Source organism: Balaenoptera ricei, chromosome X (assembly GCF_028023285.1).
Source record: "Balaenoptera ricei isolate mBalRic1 chromosome X, mBalRic1.hap2, whole genome shotgun sequence".
Lineage (NCBI taxonomy): Eukaryota > Metazoa > Chordata > Mammalia > Artiodactyla > Balaenopteridae > Balaenoptera > Balaenoptera ricei.
In genome coordinates, this window is record NC_082660.1 from 10,315,429 (window position 1) to 10,332,513 (window position 17,085).

At 43.3% G+C, this 17,085-nt stretch overlaps 1 protein-coding gene across 1 annotated transcript; it reads left to right on the forward strand.

Moving 5' to 3' along the window:
* Window positions 1-760: 760 nt before the first annotated feature.
* Window positions 761-3,868, forward strand: TLR8 (toll like receptor 8). Its single transcript, XM_059910517.1, has one exon. The coding sequence runs from the start codon at window positions 761-763 to the stop codon at window positions 3,866-3,868; it is 3,108 nt and encodes a 1,035-aa protein (XP_059766500.1).
* The last annotated feature ends 13,217 nt before the right edge of the window (window positions 3,869-17,085 follow it).

Genomic DNA, 17,085 nt, shown 5'->3' on the forward strand with positions numbered 1-17,085 from the left:
AAAATGCCATGTTGGAATCAGATGGACTCGTCTCCCCTCTACAGTGTGTTATCCTTCTGAAAGTTAGTTAAGGCTCTGAGTTTGTTTCTTCACTTACAAAATATGGATAATAATAGAACCTATCTCGTTTGTTGCTGGGAACATAAACATGGGTGAGAAAATGTTTATGTTTGGCGTAAAACGTGACACTTTGTTTGCTATTACTATCGACAGAAAATGTCCACTTTCATGCTAGGACATAAGAGAATTTGATACATCCCATCATAGAGGTATAGAAAAATTGTGGGAAATACCAATAAAATATATGCTGTGTAGGTAAAAGGTAAGAGTCATCTCTGAATCTGGACTCTCCTTGGGACTGGCCAAAGTTTCATCGAGTTATGCTAATAGGTCGAAGCGACAGATATATAGCTTGCTGTGCTATAGATCTGGCGTGAACCATAGGCAGGGTCCAGCATCAGGCCCGTTATGGTGGTGAGGCATCTTGATGAGTGCTTCTGCAAAAGCTTTTCAGGTTTTCTTGTCATCACATCTCAGATAGCTTCATCTTTCGCTTCTTTGAGCACCACGAAGGTGAACACGGTCAAAAACTAAAATCGTTTGGAACCTAATTTAATGCAGTGTATTTAACGGTTAAGAGAACTCCCACTTCGAAACTCAGGCCAAGTATGGTTGAAGCACTGTGAATTTCATCATGAAATGCCTGGCAAATATTGCCACTCTCATATTGTGACTCCACTTTGATTTTCCTTAGGAAAACATGACTCTTCACTTTTTGCTTCTGACCTGCCTTTTCCTGCTAATCTCTGATTCCTGTGAGTTCTTCGCTGAAGCAAATTATTCTAGAAGCTATCCTTGCGATGAGACAAAACAAAATGGCTCTGTTATTGCAGAATGTAACAATCGTCAATTACACGAGGTACCCCAAACAGTGGACAAAAGTGTGACAGAACTAGACCTGTCTGATAATTTCATCAGACGCATAACAAATGAATCATTTCAAGGGCTGCAAAATCTGACTAAGATCAATCTAAACCATAACGTCAAGCTACAGCCCCAGAATGAAAATCCTGCTGTAAAGAACGGTATGACTATTAAAGACGGGGCATTTCTCAACCTAAAAAAGCTAAGGGAGTTACTGCTTGAAGACAACCAGTTACAAGAAATACCGGCTGGTTTGCCAAAATCTTTGAAAGAACTTAGTCTAATTCAAAATAGAATAACTGTGTTAATGAAAAAGAACACTTCTGGACTTAGGAATCTGGAAAGTCTCTATTTGGGCTGGAACTGTTATTTTGCTTGTAATGAAACCTTTGGCATAGAAGATGGAACATTTGAAAACCTTACCAAGTTGAAGGTGCTGTCATTATCTTTTAATCCCCTTTTCCACGTGCCACCCAAACTGCCAAGCTCCCTCACAGAGCTCTATCTTAGCAACACCAAGATCAGAAACATCAGTCAAGAAGACTTCAGGGGACTGAGAAATTTAAAAGTACTAGATTTAAGTGGGAACTGCCCGAGATGTTTTAACGCGCCATTTCCCTGCAAACCTTGCGATGGAGGTGCTTCAATTCAGATACATCCTCTTGCTTTTCGAAACCTGACCCAACTTCGCTACCTAAACCTCTCTAGCACTTCGCTCCGGAAGGTTCCTGCAACCTGGTTTGACAACATGCGTCATCTGAAGGTGCTGCATCTCGAATTCAACTATTTAATGGACGAAATAGCCTCTGGGGAATTTTTGGCAAAACTGCCCTCCTTAGAAATACTTGACTTATCTTACAACTACGAGCCGAAAAAATATCCACAGTGCATTAATATTTCTCAAAATTTTTCTAAGCTTACATCTCTCCAGATATTGCATTTAAGAGGTTATGTGTTCCAGGAACTTAGAAACGATGATTTCCAGCCCCTGAGGAACCTCTCAAATTTAATGGCTATCAACTTGGGCGTTAATTTTATTAAGCAAATTGATTTTACCGTTTTCCAGTCGTTCTCCAACCTGAAAATCATTTACTTGTCCGAAAACAGAATATCACCCTTGGTCAGTGATACCGAGCAACATGACGCAAATGGCCCCTCTTTCCAAAGGCATATCCTTAAGCCACGCTCAGCAGATACTGAGTTTGACCCACATTCGAATTTTTATCATAACACCAACCCTTTGATAAAGCCACAATGTTCCAGTTACGGCAGAGCCTTAGATTTAAGCTTGAACAGTATTTTCTTTATTGGGATAAAGCAATTTGAAGGTTTTAGGAACATTTCCTGTTTAAATCTGTCTTCAAATGGCAACGGTCAAGCGTTAAATGGAACTGAATTTTCACTTTTGCGTGGTATCAAGTATTTGGATTTGACAAACAATAGACTAGACTTTGATGACGATGCTGCTTTCAGCGAATTGCCATTGTTAGAAGTTCTAGATCTGAGCCACAATGCGCACTACTTCCGAATAGCAGGGGTAACACACCGTCTAGGATTTATTCAAAATTTAACTCAGCTGAAAGTTTTAAACTTGAGCTACAATAGTATTTTTACTTTAACAGAACCATACCTGAAAAGCACGTCCCTGGAAGAATTAGTTTTCAGTGGAAACCGCCTTGACCTTTTGTGGAATGCTCAAGATGTCAGGTACTGGCAAATTTTTAAATATCTCAGCAATCTGACACGGCTTCATTTAGCCTCTAATAACCTTCAGCATATCCCCAATGAAGCCTTCCTTAACTTGCCCCGGAGTCTCACTGAACTATATATAAATGATAATAGGTTAAATTTCTTTAACTGGTCATTACTACAGCAGTTTCCTCATCTCTGCTTGCTTGACTTAAGTGGAAACGAGCTGTCCTTTTTAACTGATAGCCTATCGAAATTCACATCTTCTCTTGAGACACTGCTGCTGGGTCAAAACAGGATTTCCCACCTGCCGTCCGGCTTTCTTTCCGAAGCCAGCAGTCTGACACACCTCGATTTAAGTGCCAACCAGCTCAAGACGATCAACAAATCCACGTTTGCAACTAAGACCGCCACCAAGTTAGCCATTTTGGAACTAGGTAGAAACCCTTTTGACTGTACCTGTGACATTGGAGATTTTCGAGAATGGATGGATGAAAATCTGAACGTCACAATTCCCAGATTGACAGATGTCATTTGCGCCAGTCCTGGGGATCAACAAGGCAAGAGCATTGTGAGTCTAGAGCTCACAACTTGTGTTTCAGATACCATTGCGGCAGTATTCTGCTTCTTCACCTTTTTTGTCACCATCTCAGTTATGCTGGCTGCCCTGGCTCATCACTGGTTTTACTGGGATGCTTGGTTTCTCTATCATGTGTGCTTGGCTAAGGTAAAAGGCTACAGGTCTCTTTCCACATCCCAGACTTTCTACGATGCTTACGTTTCTTATGACACCAAAGATGCCTCTGTCACAGACTGGGTGATTAATGAGCTGCGCTTCCACCTGGAAGAGAGTGAGGACAAAAATGTGCTCCTCTGTTTAGAGGAAAGGGATTGGGACCCGGGACTCGCCATCATCGACAACCTCATGCAGAGCATCAACCAAAGCAAGAAAACAATATTTGTTCTAACCAAAAAGTATGCCAAAAACTGGAACTTTAAAACAGCATTCTACTTGGCTTTGCAGAGGCTAATAGATGAGAATATGGATGTGATTGTCTTTATTCTGCTGGAGCCAGTGTTGCAGCACTCGCAGTATTTGAGGCTGCGGCAGAGGATCTGCAAGAGCTCCATCCTCCAGTGGCCTGACAACCCCAAGGCGGAAGGCTTGTTTTGGCAGAGTCTGAAAAATGTCGTCTTAACTGCGAATGACTCACGGTATAACGATTTGTATGTCAATTCCATTAAGCAGTACTAACTGTTGTTAAGTCGGGGTTCACCAACATACTAAGAATGCACAGCAATGACCCTTCTGTCTTAGCTATCACTTGGTGTGTAACAAATTACCCCCAAACTTAATGGCTTAAAATGATACAATTTGTTATCTCATAGTCTCTGTGGATCAGGAGTCCAGGCGTGGCTTATCGCTGGGTCCTCTGCTCAGGGCCTCTCAAAGGCTGTGATCTCCGGGCCAGCCAGGGCCACAGGCATCTGCTAGGGCTAGCATCCCAGTGTGTGCTGAGCTCACACTCATGTGGTGGTTTTCAGGGTTGAGTTCTTCCTGGGCTGTTGGCCCAAGGCTGCCCTCAGTTCCCAGCCACGTGGACCCCTTGCTGTGGCAGCTTGCTTCATCAGAGCCAACAAGAGAGAGAGATTGCTGACACAGTGGAAGTCGCCATCTTTGTAGTCTAATCAGGGAAGTGATAACCCGTCACTTTGGCCATATTCTGCTTGTTAGAATTAAATCACTGGCCCTGCCAGCTCCATGGGAGTGATCACCTCAGTCCTGGAAAAGTAGTCCGTGACCGAGATGGGCGGTTGTGATAGCCTCACTCAGCCTGCCATCTTGGTCATAAATGGTGAATACCAGGAGAGGGGACCATTGTGGCCATCTTAGCAGTTGGCCTACTATACCTTCATTTCAATATCTCAGAACTTTTGCAACTATGACACTTCTGATGTTAAGTTGCTATGTAGATTTATCATATATCCATGGCTATGTGGTTATATTATGCTGTGTTTGCATTAGTCCTTCTTTTACAATTACTTTTATAAATACTGGCTATAATATTTCACTTCTAAGGTTTAGATGCCATTTAAAGGCTAAGGTGGATGGTATTTAAAGTGTTTTGCTTTTGTTTTTTGTTTTTTTTTTTTTTACTTCTTAACCATTTTTTAAAAGTGTGCAGCTAAATTAGAAGCATTTGGAGTATCTGTCAATTGCCATTGCTGTAAATCATGAAATTAATGATTAAAATGCTTCATTTCACATCATGAGCATATAATAAATACACAGTAGGGAAACAGATCTATAATATAAAATAAGTTACCTAAATGTCCATCGACAGATGAATGGATAAAGAAGATGGGGTACATATATACAATGGAATACTACTCAGCCATAAAAAAGAACAAAATAACGCCATTTGCAGCAACATGGACGCACCTGGAGATTATCATACTAAGTGAAGTAAGTCAGAAAGAGAAAGATAAATACCATATGATATCACTTATATGTGGAATCTAAAATATGACACAAAGGAACCTATCTACGAAGCAGAGACAGACTCATGGACAGAGAACAGACTTGGTTGCCAAGGGGGAAGGGGGTGAATTGGGAGTTTGGGGTTAGTAGATGCAAACTATTACATAGAGAATAGATGGACCACAAGGTCCCACTGTAGAGCACAGAGAACTATATTCAGTGTCCTGGGATAAACCATAATGGAAAAGAATATTAAAAAAGAATGTATATATAACTGTCACTTTGCTGTACAGCAGAAATTAACACAACATTGCAAATCAACTATAATTTAAAAAATAAATAAAAGCCCGGGGGATTAAAAAATAAAATAAAATACCATCAACACTGGGTTTTGGGAGAATACTTAGGAAGAAAAAGCTTTGGTAGAAGTCAAAGGGGGAACAGTTTTCATAAAGTTTGTACATTAAGATAATTATTAACAGAGAAATTAATTCTATCTTTAGTTCCTACGCAGAAGACGTAATGTCAGAATGCCTACCTGTCGGTACCCTTTATGCAGTTCTGCCAAATGTAACAATGTTGGCATTCCCTACCACCTCTGCTACCCCTTGGTTTCTCTGCATCTGTCCATAGCATCTTCTATCCAGTGTAGTATGAATCTTGAAGAGGTACCTTATGAACTTGACCTGAAAATAACTGGAAATTATTCGAGCGTAAGAAAGTAAAGTCCCTTTAGAATGAAAAGAAGAAAAATCTCCAGTGCGCCATACTTCCTTAAGTACAGTCTCTTAATTAATCTTGCAGCATGAGTTATCTTTAAATATGAGTTTCTAAGGAACTGAACGAAATGATGTGTCTTAGTGTAACATGGACAAAGTGGAAATCAGTCAAGGACAATTTTAGCTTTGTCACGTTGAACCCTGTTCTGTGACCATGATGTTAATAGAAAGGTATTTATGCTTGCATTTGTTGAGGCGTGAAGACAAATATCTGAAAGCAGGACCATTCATGGTGGGGTGCAGTTACAGCTCGTTCCTGTGGATGCCACATTAACTTGTTGTCTGGTAGAAGCTCATTCCTGTGTTCTCTGATTGTTTTGGTAAAATAAAAATGTACATTTTTTCAGTGGTAGTGATTACAGGTCTATGTTAAGCTCACATACTTTGGCAGTGTCCTGTTGACAGAATGACAAGTTAATGAAAGTCACAAACAATTTTACCTTTTCCTTAGCAAATATCTTCATAAAGTGAAGGTAGTGAAATCAATGGTTAATAAAAACATTTGTTCTTGAAACTCACTCATTCCTCATTTAAGATACCATTATGGAAAAATCAGAACTGTAATTTTGTTGGTTGGTTGGTTTGTTTTGTTATGTTTTTGCGGGAGAAGGAAGGATTATTACTTGCTGCAAGTAAGGAGAACACCGGGGATCTTTGCCGAAGCGGTGTCTCCCAGACCTCTGATTTGTTAAAGAGAAAGCATTGTTTTGTTTTCTGTTATTTTAAAATGAATATATGATAATACCCATATACAAGCTTTTAAAAATTCAAATTTTACAAAGGGATGTATGATTAAATTTCAGTCTCCCTCCCAACACAACTTCACTTCCTAGAGACAATCACTGTTAAAAGTTCTTATGTATTATTTTGTATTATAAGTGTAAAGGCTCAGTTGCTGTAACCAAGAGATCCAACAATACTGAAGTTTATTTCTTTATCCCATACGCTATGGCCTGAATGTTTGTGTCCTCCCAAAATTCACATGTTGAAACCTAACCCCCAAGGTAATGGTGTTAGGAGGTTGGACCTTTGGGAGGCGATTAGGTCATGAGAGCAGATCCGTCATGAATGTGATTAGTGCCCTTATAAAAGTGGCCCAAGAGGGCTTCCCTGGTGGCGCAGTGGTTGAGAATCTGCCTGCCAGTGCAGGGGACACGGGTTCGAGCCCTGGGCTGGGAAGATCCCACATGCCACGGAGCAACTGGGCCCGTGAGCCACAACTACTGAGCCTGCGCGTCTGGAGCCTGTGCTCCGCAACGGAAGAGGCCGTGATAGTGAGAGGCCCGCACACCGCGATGAAGAGTGGCCCCCACTTGCCGCAACTGGAGAAAGCCCTCGCACAGAAACGAAGACCCAACACAGCCATAAATAAATAAACAAACAAACAAACAAACAAACACACCCAAAGTTTAAAAAAAAAAAAAAAAAAAGCTTACGCTACCTAGGAAGCGTGCTCTCACCAGACACCGAATCTGCCAGTGCCATGATCTTGGACTTCCCAGCCTCCAGAATTTTGAGAAATAAATGTTTGTTGTTTATAAGCCACCCGATCTCTGGTATTTTGTGATAGCACCCTGGACGGACTGAGACACCCATAACAGTTCCAATGAGAATAGTTTGGGTTGGCAGGGCAGCTCTGTTCTACATGGCCATTCAAGATCCCATGTTCCTTTCTCTTGTTGCTCTGCTGTCCCCCAGGGAATTGGCATCACCTGCATGGTCCAGGCGGGGTCACTGGTAAGGGTGGGTTCCAACTGTGGGCAGGGGGAAAAATAACAAGGAAGAATACTCAGACCAGTGTCTTAAGGCCTAGACTCAACAGCGGCAAACATCTGCTCGCCTTCCATTAGTGAGGACCTATTTGACGCCACATAACTGCAAGGTATGTTGGGAAATATATATATTTCAAATATAACTATGGAAGCAAGAGAAGGGATTTGGGAGACAGCTAGCAGTCTCTGCCACAACTTCTAGAAGCTTTCAGTTTGCATATCTAAGCCTTTAATTGCTCTTTTACTATAAAGGAGCAGACTCTATACTAGTGTTCTACATTTTGCTCTTTTCACTTAAAATTTCTCAGAGTGTATATTTTTCTTTTTAACGGCTGCATGGTACTGACTTATACGAATGTACCAGAAGGTATTTTCCCCATCCTTTATTGCTGAACATTTGGATTGCTTCCAGTCTTTTGGTATTACAAATAATTCTAAAGTACTTACGTCTTCGTGTTCACGTATGCCTATCTTTATAGACGAAATAAGTTTAGTACAGTGGTACTCGGAGCGGTCTGCAGACTGATGCTGAGTTGTGCCCTGGGGGGCCACACCCAGACAGAACCTCCTCCGCACTCTCAGTACCATTGCCTGCCACGTGGAGACTCCGTCCCAGAGGGCAGTCTCCATTCTTTGGATGCAGCTGGTTCCTACTCAAATATTCTACACTGTTCATGCAACAAAAATTGAGTGAGCACCTACTGTGTGCACCGGATGTCACTGTGTCAGAGCGCACTTGTGGGGAGTCGTTGGACCAATGGTGACTGGTCTGCCCTCCCCTCTCCCAAGTGCGGGCCTCAGGTGAGCATGTTTCCTCGGGGTGAAAGAGGGGAAGGAAGAGAGGGCCGTGGGAAGGAGCAGCTGTGTTCCAGCAGTCAACATCTGTGTGTGTGAAGGACTCTCTGGGAGGTCTACCAGGCCTCCATGCTCCAGCTGGTCCTGCCATGGTACTGGAAACCATCCACACGATGCTCATTGCTACATGCTAACGGAGCCAAGAGTTCGAGCATTAACACTTTAGCTATAATTAGATCCTCAGACCCCCTTCTACTGAGATAGAATAGGCCTCACACATTCCAAACCTCTTCTATCTTTTTCAACGCTCCATCCTCCCCTATTACCATCTTTGGTGGTGAGAATACAAAAGTATCGGGCCTGGGATATCTCACCTTTTATCTCATCTATCTTCTTCAATTCACAATTTCTACTTAATGGACAAATGCTTTTTTGAACAACTTATACGTGTTGGTTCCAAAATGGCCAAAATCTATCAGCTAATCAATGGATAAATAAAATGGGATATAGCCGTACAATGGAATATTATTCAGCCTTAAAAAGGAAGGAAGTACTGACACACACTACGACATGGATGTGCCTTGGGAACCTGATGCTCAGTGAGGGAAGCCAGTCACAGGAGACCACATATTGTGTGATGCCATTTATAGGAAATGTCCAGAATAGGCAAATCCATAGAGACAGAAATTAGGTGAGTGGTTCCCTGGGGGCTGGGGGATTGTGAAAAGATGGGAAGTGACTGCAAATGGTAACAGGATTTCTTGTTGGAGTGAGGCAAATGTTCTGAAATTCATTATAGTGATGGTTGCACAACTCTGTAGATCTACTGACAACCTTATTTCTCTGCTTTGCCCTTTTTTGGGTGGCTTTTCTAGCATCGCCCCACCATGTCTGAAGCTCCTGGCATTTCTACTCTTCACTCTTGAAGTCCTCTCTTTCAGCTCACTTTGGTCCTCTGCTTTTTTGTTGGAGCTGGTCAAGATTTGCCAGATCCCTCTTTGGCACTGATCTCTGATTGTTGGCCTCTGTAAAATGCCCAGGTCTGGTCATAGCAAATCATTCCACCTTTCTGAGCATGATTCCTCATTTGTAGAATGGACTACATGATCTCTACGTTATTTTCTAACATTACAACTGTATTAGTTTCCTAGGGTCACCATAACAAAGTACCACAAACTGGGTGGCTTAAAAACAAGTTTATTGTCTCACAGTTCCAGAGGCTAGAAGTCTGAAATCAAGGTGTCTACCGGGCCATGATCCCTCCGGAACGTGTAGGGGAGGATCCTTCCTTGCCTCTTCTAGCTCCTGGTACTTGCTGGCAGTCCTTGGCGTTTCTTGGCTGTAGACGCATCACTTCAATCTCTGTCTCCATTGTTACATGGCTGCCTTCCCTCTATGTGTCGCTCCTCTTCTTATAAGGACGCCAGTCATGTTGGATTAAGGGTCCACCCCTACTCCAGCATGGCTTCATTTTGACTAATGTGATCTGCAACAGCCCTATTGCCAAACGAGGTCACATTCTTTTTTTAAAAATGTATTTATTTTTGGCTGCGTTGGGTCTTCGTTGCTGCGCGCGGGTTTTCTCTAGTTGCGGCGAGCAGGGACTACTCTTCACTGCGGTGCGCGGGCTTCTCATTGCAGTTGCTTCTCTTGTTGCGGAGCACGGGCTCCAGGAGCACAGGCTTCAGTAGTTGTGGCTCGCGGGCTCAGCAGTTGTGGCTCACGGGCTTCAGTAGTTGTAGCTTGCGGGCTTGAGAGCGCAGGCTCAGTAGCTGTGGCGCATGGACTTAGTTGCTCCGCGGCATGTGGGATCTTCCCGGACCAGGGCTCGAACCCGTGTCTCTTGCATTGGCAGGCGGATTCTTAACCACTGTGCCACCAGGGAAGCCTGCGGTGGCTTCTCTTGTTGCAGAGCACGGGCTCTAGGCACGTGGGCTTTGGTAGTTGCAGCACGTGGGCTCAGTAGTTGTGGCACGGAGGCTCTAGAGCGCAGGCTCAGTAGTTCTGGTGCATAGGCTTAGTTACTCCGCAGCATGTGGGATCTTCCCGGACCAGAGCTCGAACCCGTGTCCCCTGCATTGGCAGGCGGATTCTCAACCACTGCGCCACCAGGGAAGCCCCACGAGGTCACATTCTGAGGTACTGGGAGTTAGGAAGGACTTCAACATAAAATTGGGGGCGGGGGGACACAGTTCAACTCATAACAACACCCATGGCTTTTCTTCTTCAGAAATCACTCAGAACTCCACAAAAGTTGAAAACGCCCTTGTGAAAGGGAAAGTCATCTATGAATATTGGAAGAATAAAGGCAATTTCCCTCTCAGCTATTAATAGAGCTATTATACTGATATGGCCAGGTTTCCACCGTCACTATCCTTGAACTTAAAACCATAATAGTATCCATTATTTCCCGTGAGTACAAAAGAAGTTTGCACAATTGTGTTCTCTTCCTTTCTGCCCTTGAGTGCTTTCAGGGAATGGGGAAATTGGTAAAGCCCCATGTCTTACTCAGCAATCACATTGTAGTCTTAGAGGAACAAGGCAAGGGATAACTGTATTTTGAACCTGCAGGAGGCATCTCAGGACTTCCTCTGCCAAAGACTCAAAATGGAAAATGGTTTTTATAAATGTCCCTTCAGTGTGCAAAGGGAACAGACTAGAGGTTCCAACAGAAAAACAAAAACCCCACTTATGATAGTAGAATATTGCCATTGGGAAGCTGTTTATTTTTTGAGCCTTTTAATTTCTAGTGAGAAATGCACTTCTAGTAGAGAAAAAAGACCCCTCTGTCTTATCTTCCCAGTCTTCCTCTCCTTTGACATTATACTTGGACTATTTTAGGGATAAGTCTCTAGTTATCTCAGTAATGATGACACCAGAAGCTCAGAGATGACCAAGAGCGATGTCTGGATTTGCAGGAAAAGCTCAGATGCAGGTGCCCAAGCCAGAAACCCGAGGCCCACTGTCGACCCCTCCATCTCACTCCCTCACCCAACCATTCATCTAGCAGTCTTGACTTCACCTCTTAAATTTCTCTCCCATCCATCCTCCGTCTTCATCTCCATCATCAACATGCCTTATCCAAGCTACGAGCATCTCTCATTGGCTTCCTGGTATCCACTCTGGTCCCTCCAATTCAGTAATAGCCAGTGATTCGTGTAAAAGGTGTGAGTACTGAATTAACTTTAAAATCTTAATTCCTAAACAAGGCACACAACGCTCTCTGTAACCTCCCATTCGCCTGCGCCACCAGCCTCCTCTCTAAGTATCTCCATCACTAGCCTTGGTTCATGCTGAGAACGCACCAAACCCTCTTGCGTCAGGGCCTCCACACATGCTATTGCCCTGAGGCACCTCTTCCTCCAGGCTTCACTTACCTAACTCCTCCTCATCCTACAGGGAGAGGTTAGACATCACTTAGAGAGGCTATTCCCTAACCTCCAAATCTCACTTATACTATCATCTTAGCATTGATCACTAGTTTTATTGTGTAGATGATAGAGAAGTGGATAGAGTGCTATTAACACATGGGTCTTCCATTAGACTGTGGCTTCCAGGGACGAGGGAAGGTGGCTTTTGGTCCATCGTTCTGTCCCCAGTATTCATTACCGTGCTTGATACACAATAAAATTCCCAATAAATACTTTTCAAGTGAATGAATGAATGCATGAATGAAGGTTCAGATAGACTTCTCCAGCTGCACGCCAGGACAGATGTGGTATGAGCAGGAGGTCACACTGTCACATAGCACACTGCAGTGCCTGTGGCGGGGGGGTGGGGAGCTTCTTAACCCTCCATTTCCCCCTTTCCCACTCCCAGTAGCAAGCATGCTGGTTGTCAGTTGGGTCCTATATAGCGCCAACCATCTTGGATGCCGTGACGCTGGGTCCATGAGGTTGTGCAAGAATCATTTGCACTCTTCTCTGACTGTTGGGCTGTGGTTCAGAGCAAGTGCGGCATAGACGAAGAAGAAGGCAAGGGGAGATGTCACGAAATGGAAGACGTCAGTTGAGTGCAACAGTATAGAGATCATGTGATGGTCCGTAAACAAATACATAATAACAGTGAGTCCGTTCTCCACCAAACATTCTCCTGAGGTCAGATAGCTTTGGGAACTGCTTGGCTATCAGACTATTCCTAATAGGCATTTCCATCTCCAAGAGGGATTTGAAGGCCTGCTAGAGAGTCATCCAACGTAGTGAGCCCCTGGAAATGTTCCCAGGTACATGGCGACAGTCACTATTCTGACATGGATTGTTCTGTTTTAAAAGCCCCCAAAATAATAGTCTGGGCCACGTGCCTTGAGGCCTTTATATCCAGCTGATTGCCTCCTTGAACTGGCCCTACCGGGTTTCCAGAGGGGACATTATGGCTTCTAAAGAGAGAAGTGACAACAAAGCAGATTATAATTGAGAAGTAATAAATAATGAAACTGTAAAAATGATAGAATCTTCTTTGGTATAGGATAAAGAGGTTAATATTCATTTCTAAAGCATCATTGGCCATGTAAAGGATAATTTTAGTACTTGACATAAACTGAAAACAGACATGATACTTCCATTGATTGGGCTAAACTTTGCTGTGGCTGAACGAGCTCTCTAGGGACTTATTAAGGAATATTGTGCTTTCAAAGATGTCAGATCCAGTGGGAATGACTAAAGCAGTTAGTCTCTAATCTTGGAAGAATTTCCACCTTTGAATCAGCCAACCAGATCTAACCAAGGTTGGACACTCTAGCAATATTGCTTACATTGGAAACCAATATGAAATGTGTACATGTATGTAAAGACATAAAGATGGTCATTATTGACTGCTTAGTAGATATTAAGAAATTTAGTTAATAAAATTTAAAACAAGGAAATTGTGAGGAAAATGAGAGCATGACACAGCAATTTCTCTATTTCTGTTTAAATGTTTTTTCCTACTCTCCATTTTATAATGGCAGGGCCACTGAAAAGCGTCACCTCATAAAAAAAACACAAAAAAGACAAAATCCTGAAGATTTCCTCAGAGGGAGTTCCTTCTCCTGGTTCAGCACATAGGCTAAAAGGTAGCTAAAGGTGAACAGGTATTAGCTGTGTTCAGTGGTGGAGGGGAAAAGAGAACAGGAAGGATGGGGTGAGTGGGAAAAGCCACAGTTCAGAGGCATTTGAGGGAAGGAGCAGAAAATAAACTGCTTCACAGGCTGTAATAACCCACATATTACCTATGATCTCTAGAACTTCCTGTTTGACACGTATATAAGCAAATTAAGAGATAAGGAGCACGTAACAACGATGATTGAGTGGAGCTTCCCAAAGAAAGTTTAAAATTTATGTCCGAATATTGATCATTCCTTTATGAAGCACATTTAATTTGCCATCATAACATACACATTCAAAGATGCATTTAACTTTTATGTATACATTTTTCTTTAATTGTTAGAAATTTGTTTTTATTGATCCAGAAATCTTTCTCCTTATATATTCCTATATATTTCTCCCTAAATATTCCACCCACTGGGCATGGTGCTGGACACGGAGGACTTAAAGATGCAAGTACAGGATTCCTGAACTCCAGGAGTACAAATCCAGTAGAGATGATCCTGGACAAATGATACTGCAGAGTAATACTTGACTAGACTCAGGAGTATGGGAAGACATGAGTCAGAAACAGGTTCTAAGGCAAAAATCCACACACCTTGGAGACTAAATGGATTTATGGAGTGAAGCCCAGGAAGGTTTCCAGGCTTTAGGCTGACAGATTTGGGCGGAGAATGAGAAATCAGTTGTAGAATCTGGCCACTTTGGGGAGAACTGGTTTTCAGTTTTGACTTGTTGACTTTGGGTGATGGTGGGAACCTTTAGGGCAGGGCTTCTCAACCTTGGCACTGCTGGCACTTTGGACTAGATTATTCTTTGTTGGGGGACGGGTCTCCTGTACATTGTAGGATGTTTAGCAGCATTCCTGGCCTCTACCCTCTACATGCCAGTAGCACCCCCTCCCACAGTTTATATGCTACACCTATCAAGAAAAAAACTTACTAAATTCTTAGAGTCCAAGTCCCTATCCATTGGATTATAAAAAGTTGCCCACTTTTGTCATTAAACTTGGAAAAAACAGGAGAGGGTTTATTCCACATTTATACCACAATGTACTCACACCTGTATCCTCCCAAGTGCCAAGCACAGTTTAGAGCATTTGTTTAATAAATGTGGAATAAAATTCTGGAAAGTGAACTGGTAAATATGTTTATTGTATAAATGATGCACATGGCCTAAAAGTGGCTAGTTTGGTGGAGAAAGTGATACGTTCACTTTATGTGCGACTCAGCCTTCTCGATACTTCTTGATATTCCATTACTTCTCTTCCAGCCCTGCCTCAGTGGCTGCCATTTTCACTGAAGCAGTGGAGCCCTCCATAGTTCCACATACGATAAACCCAGAAATGCTGACAAATCTATAAATAGTGAGAAGGCCTTTGCAGAGGCCCCAGCTGTCGTGAAAACTATGGGGTAAGGAAACCAGCCCAGAAGTGAGTCAGGAACCTAAGGGGCAGGTTCACATCCACCATCAAGCTTGGGTTTTCTCACCAGCAATAGGGACTTATAAAAACAATATATAGAAATAGCCTTTTTAGTGAGTAACAACTCTCTGTATTGTATCTATTACATCTAATCCTCGCCAAAAGTCTCCAAAGAGAATATTCCTGTAACCGTTTACAGATGAGAAAGCAGTTTCTGAAAGGATAAGGGAGTTGATCCAGGTCACATGTCAGAGTGATGACATACCCAATTTTATTGATATTTTCTTTGAAACCTAAGCTTTCTCTGCTTCCTTCTCTGTCTCCAGTCCTGTTGTTGTAAAGGTCAGATGAGACAATAGGGTGTAAATCACGATACAAACGTAAGAGATGAGGATGATAAATGCCCTCTTACCTTAATTATAAAAGTCCTATGTGTCTTTTGAGGCCTCTTTCCAGCCCACGTCACCTTCTCTTTGAAGCAGTGGTTCTTAAGCTTTGGCAGGCATCACCTGGAGGAGTTGTGAACACACAGTCTGGGGCAAGCCCAAGAATTCGCTTCTCTAACACGTTCCCAGGTGCTTCTGATGCTGCTGGTTGGGAACCGCACTTTGAGAAGCACTGGTCCAAGCATCACCCAAGAACTGCACTCAGACTCAACCATCTCTGCCTCCACGTTCGACGGCAATTTGCTCCGGTAACATGGCACCTCCTTGTTCTGTCTTGCTCACTTAGTCGCTTCATCTCCCTCCCGGACAAGACTGTAAGTTGAAGGTCGGGACCACAGTTTCCTCACACCTGAGTGCCAAGCACAGGGCGTCTTAGAGCAGTTTTTTAATACATGTGGAGTGAAATTCTGGAAAGTAATCTGATGAATATGTTTGTTATATAAATGATGCACACGCTAACCTTTCCAGAGATTTCCATGGTTTGTTAACGGAGGGCAGTATCTTAAAACCAAACGAATGCATTTCTAATGACGTCCCTTTGAACAGTGTTGAAGGGATATAGTTTGAGCAAACAGCTACTGTGACAGGTTGGCTTTTTCTGGTCTCCCTGCTCCTCCAACTCAACAGGATGGCTTTGCATACCTTCCCAGCCTCCAATGGCTAGAAGTTTCAAGTTAGGCCCTAATCTGGACACATGATCACGATTTTCTGATCACAGAACATGAAACATTACGAAAGGAAGGCTCATTTAAGTGGCAAGTGAACGTGGTGCAAAGATAATGTAAACTACTAGATGCGTGTGTCTCCCCATTCGCATTACCCCGTCTGATACGTTTAAGGAAAAGTCCTTTCTGCCTGCAGCATTGCTGGTGAATACGGAGCGACAGCGTGAGCTGGGTCCAGCTGGGACTGACCTCCACCAGGGGCCGTGCGACTCGCTCTGCCACAGGAGTCAACACCAGTCGCCGCCGACAGGTGGCAGCCGCGGTCTGCCTAAAGCCTTGGTTTTCGCTTCACAAGGATCTCAGGGTGTGGAATCCGTATTGTTTACTCTGAGACCTAGCTTCTCACCTGCCTGAGGACTCAAATCCTCCTCCAGCCAATACTACCACAGCCTCAGAGCAAATGTGTTGAGACTAAGAGAGCTGATAAAAGTCTGGATCAGTGCACATCAGAGAATGGGCTCTCTCTCGTAAAACCGTACATGGTTTGTCCAGCAATTTCTAGGTTTCATCAATCTAGACGGGAATCGGTAAACTCAAGTGCCAGTTTTTTATTGGCTCCTGGTGAAGTCACACGAGGCTGGGAGAACTGGTTTTCTAAGTGTGGGGCTTCTTTATTCCCTGAAACATGTTCTAGAAAATGTTCTGAGGCCTTTCACCTGCTGCCCAGCCAGGGCCTCCAACTGTAACTGGATGCTAAGCTTTTCTCAAACAGACACTTTATAAACAGCAGGAAACCCCAGAAATAGAAATGTAAAGTGGGAGCGAGGAAAATAAACTGGGCTGCAGCGGGTCTCTCCTGGGCTGCACATGGGGATCAGCTGGGAGTTTCCCACCCCAGAGCTTCTGATCAACTGGTCTGAATGCAACGTGGGTAGTTGGAGTTTTCAAAGATCCCCAGGTGATTCTAGTGTTCAGCCAAGACTGGGAGCCATTGTTAGATGGGAGCCTTTGCTCCTGTGTTAATTAAAT

Excerpts from the sequence above, each read along its gene's own strand:
- TLR8 (XM_059910517.1), top strand. The coding sequence starts at position 761 with ATGACTCTTCACTTTTTGCTTCTGACCTGCCTTTTCCTGCTAATCTCT.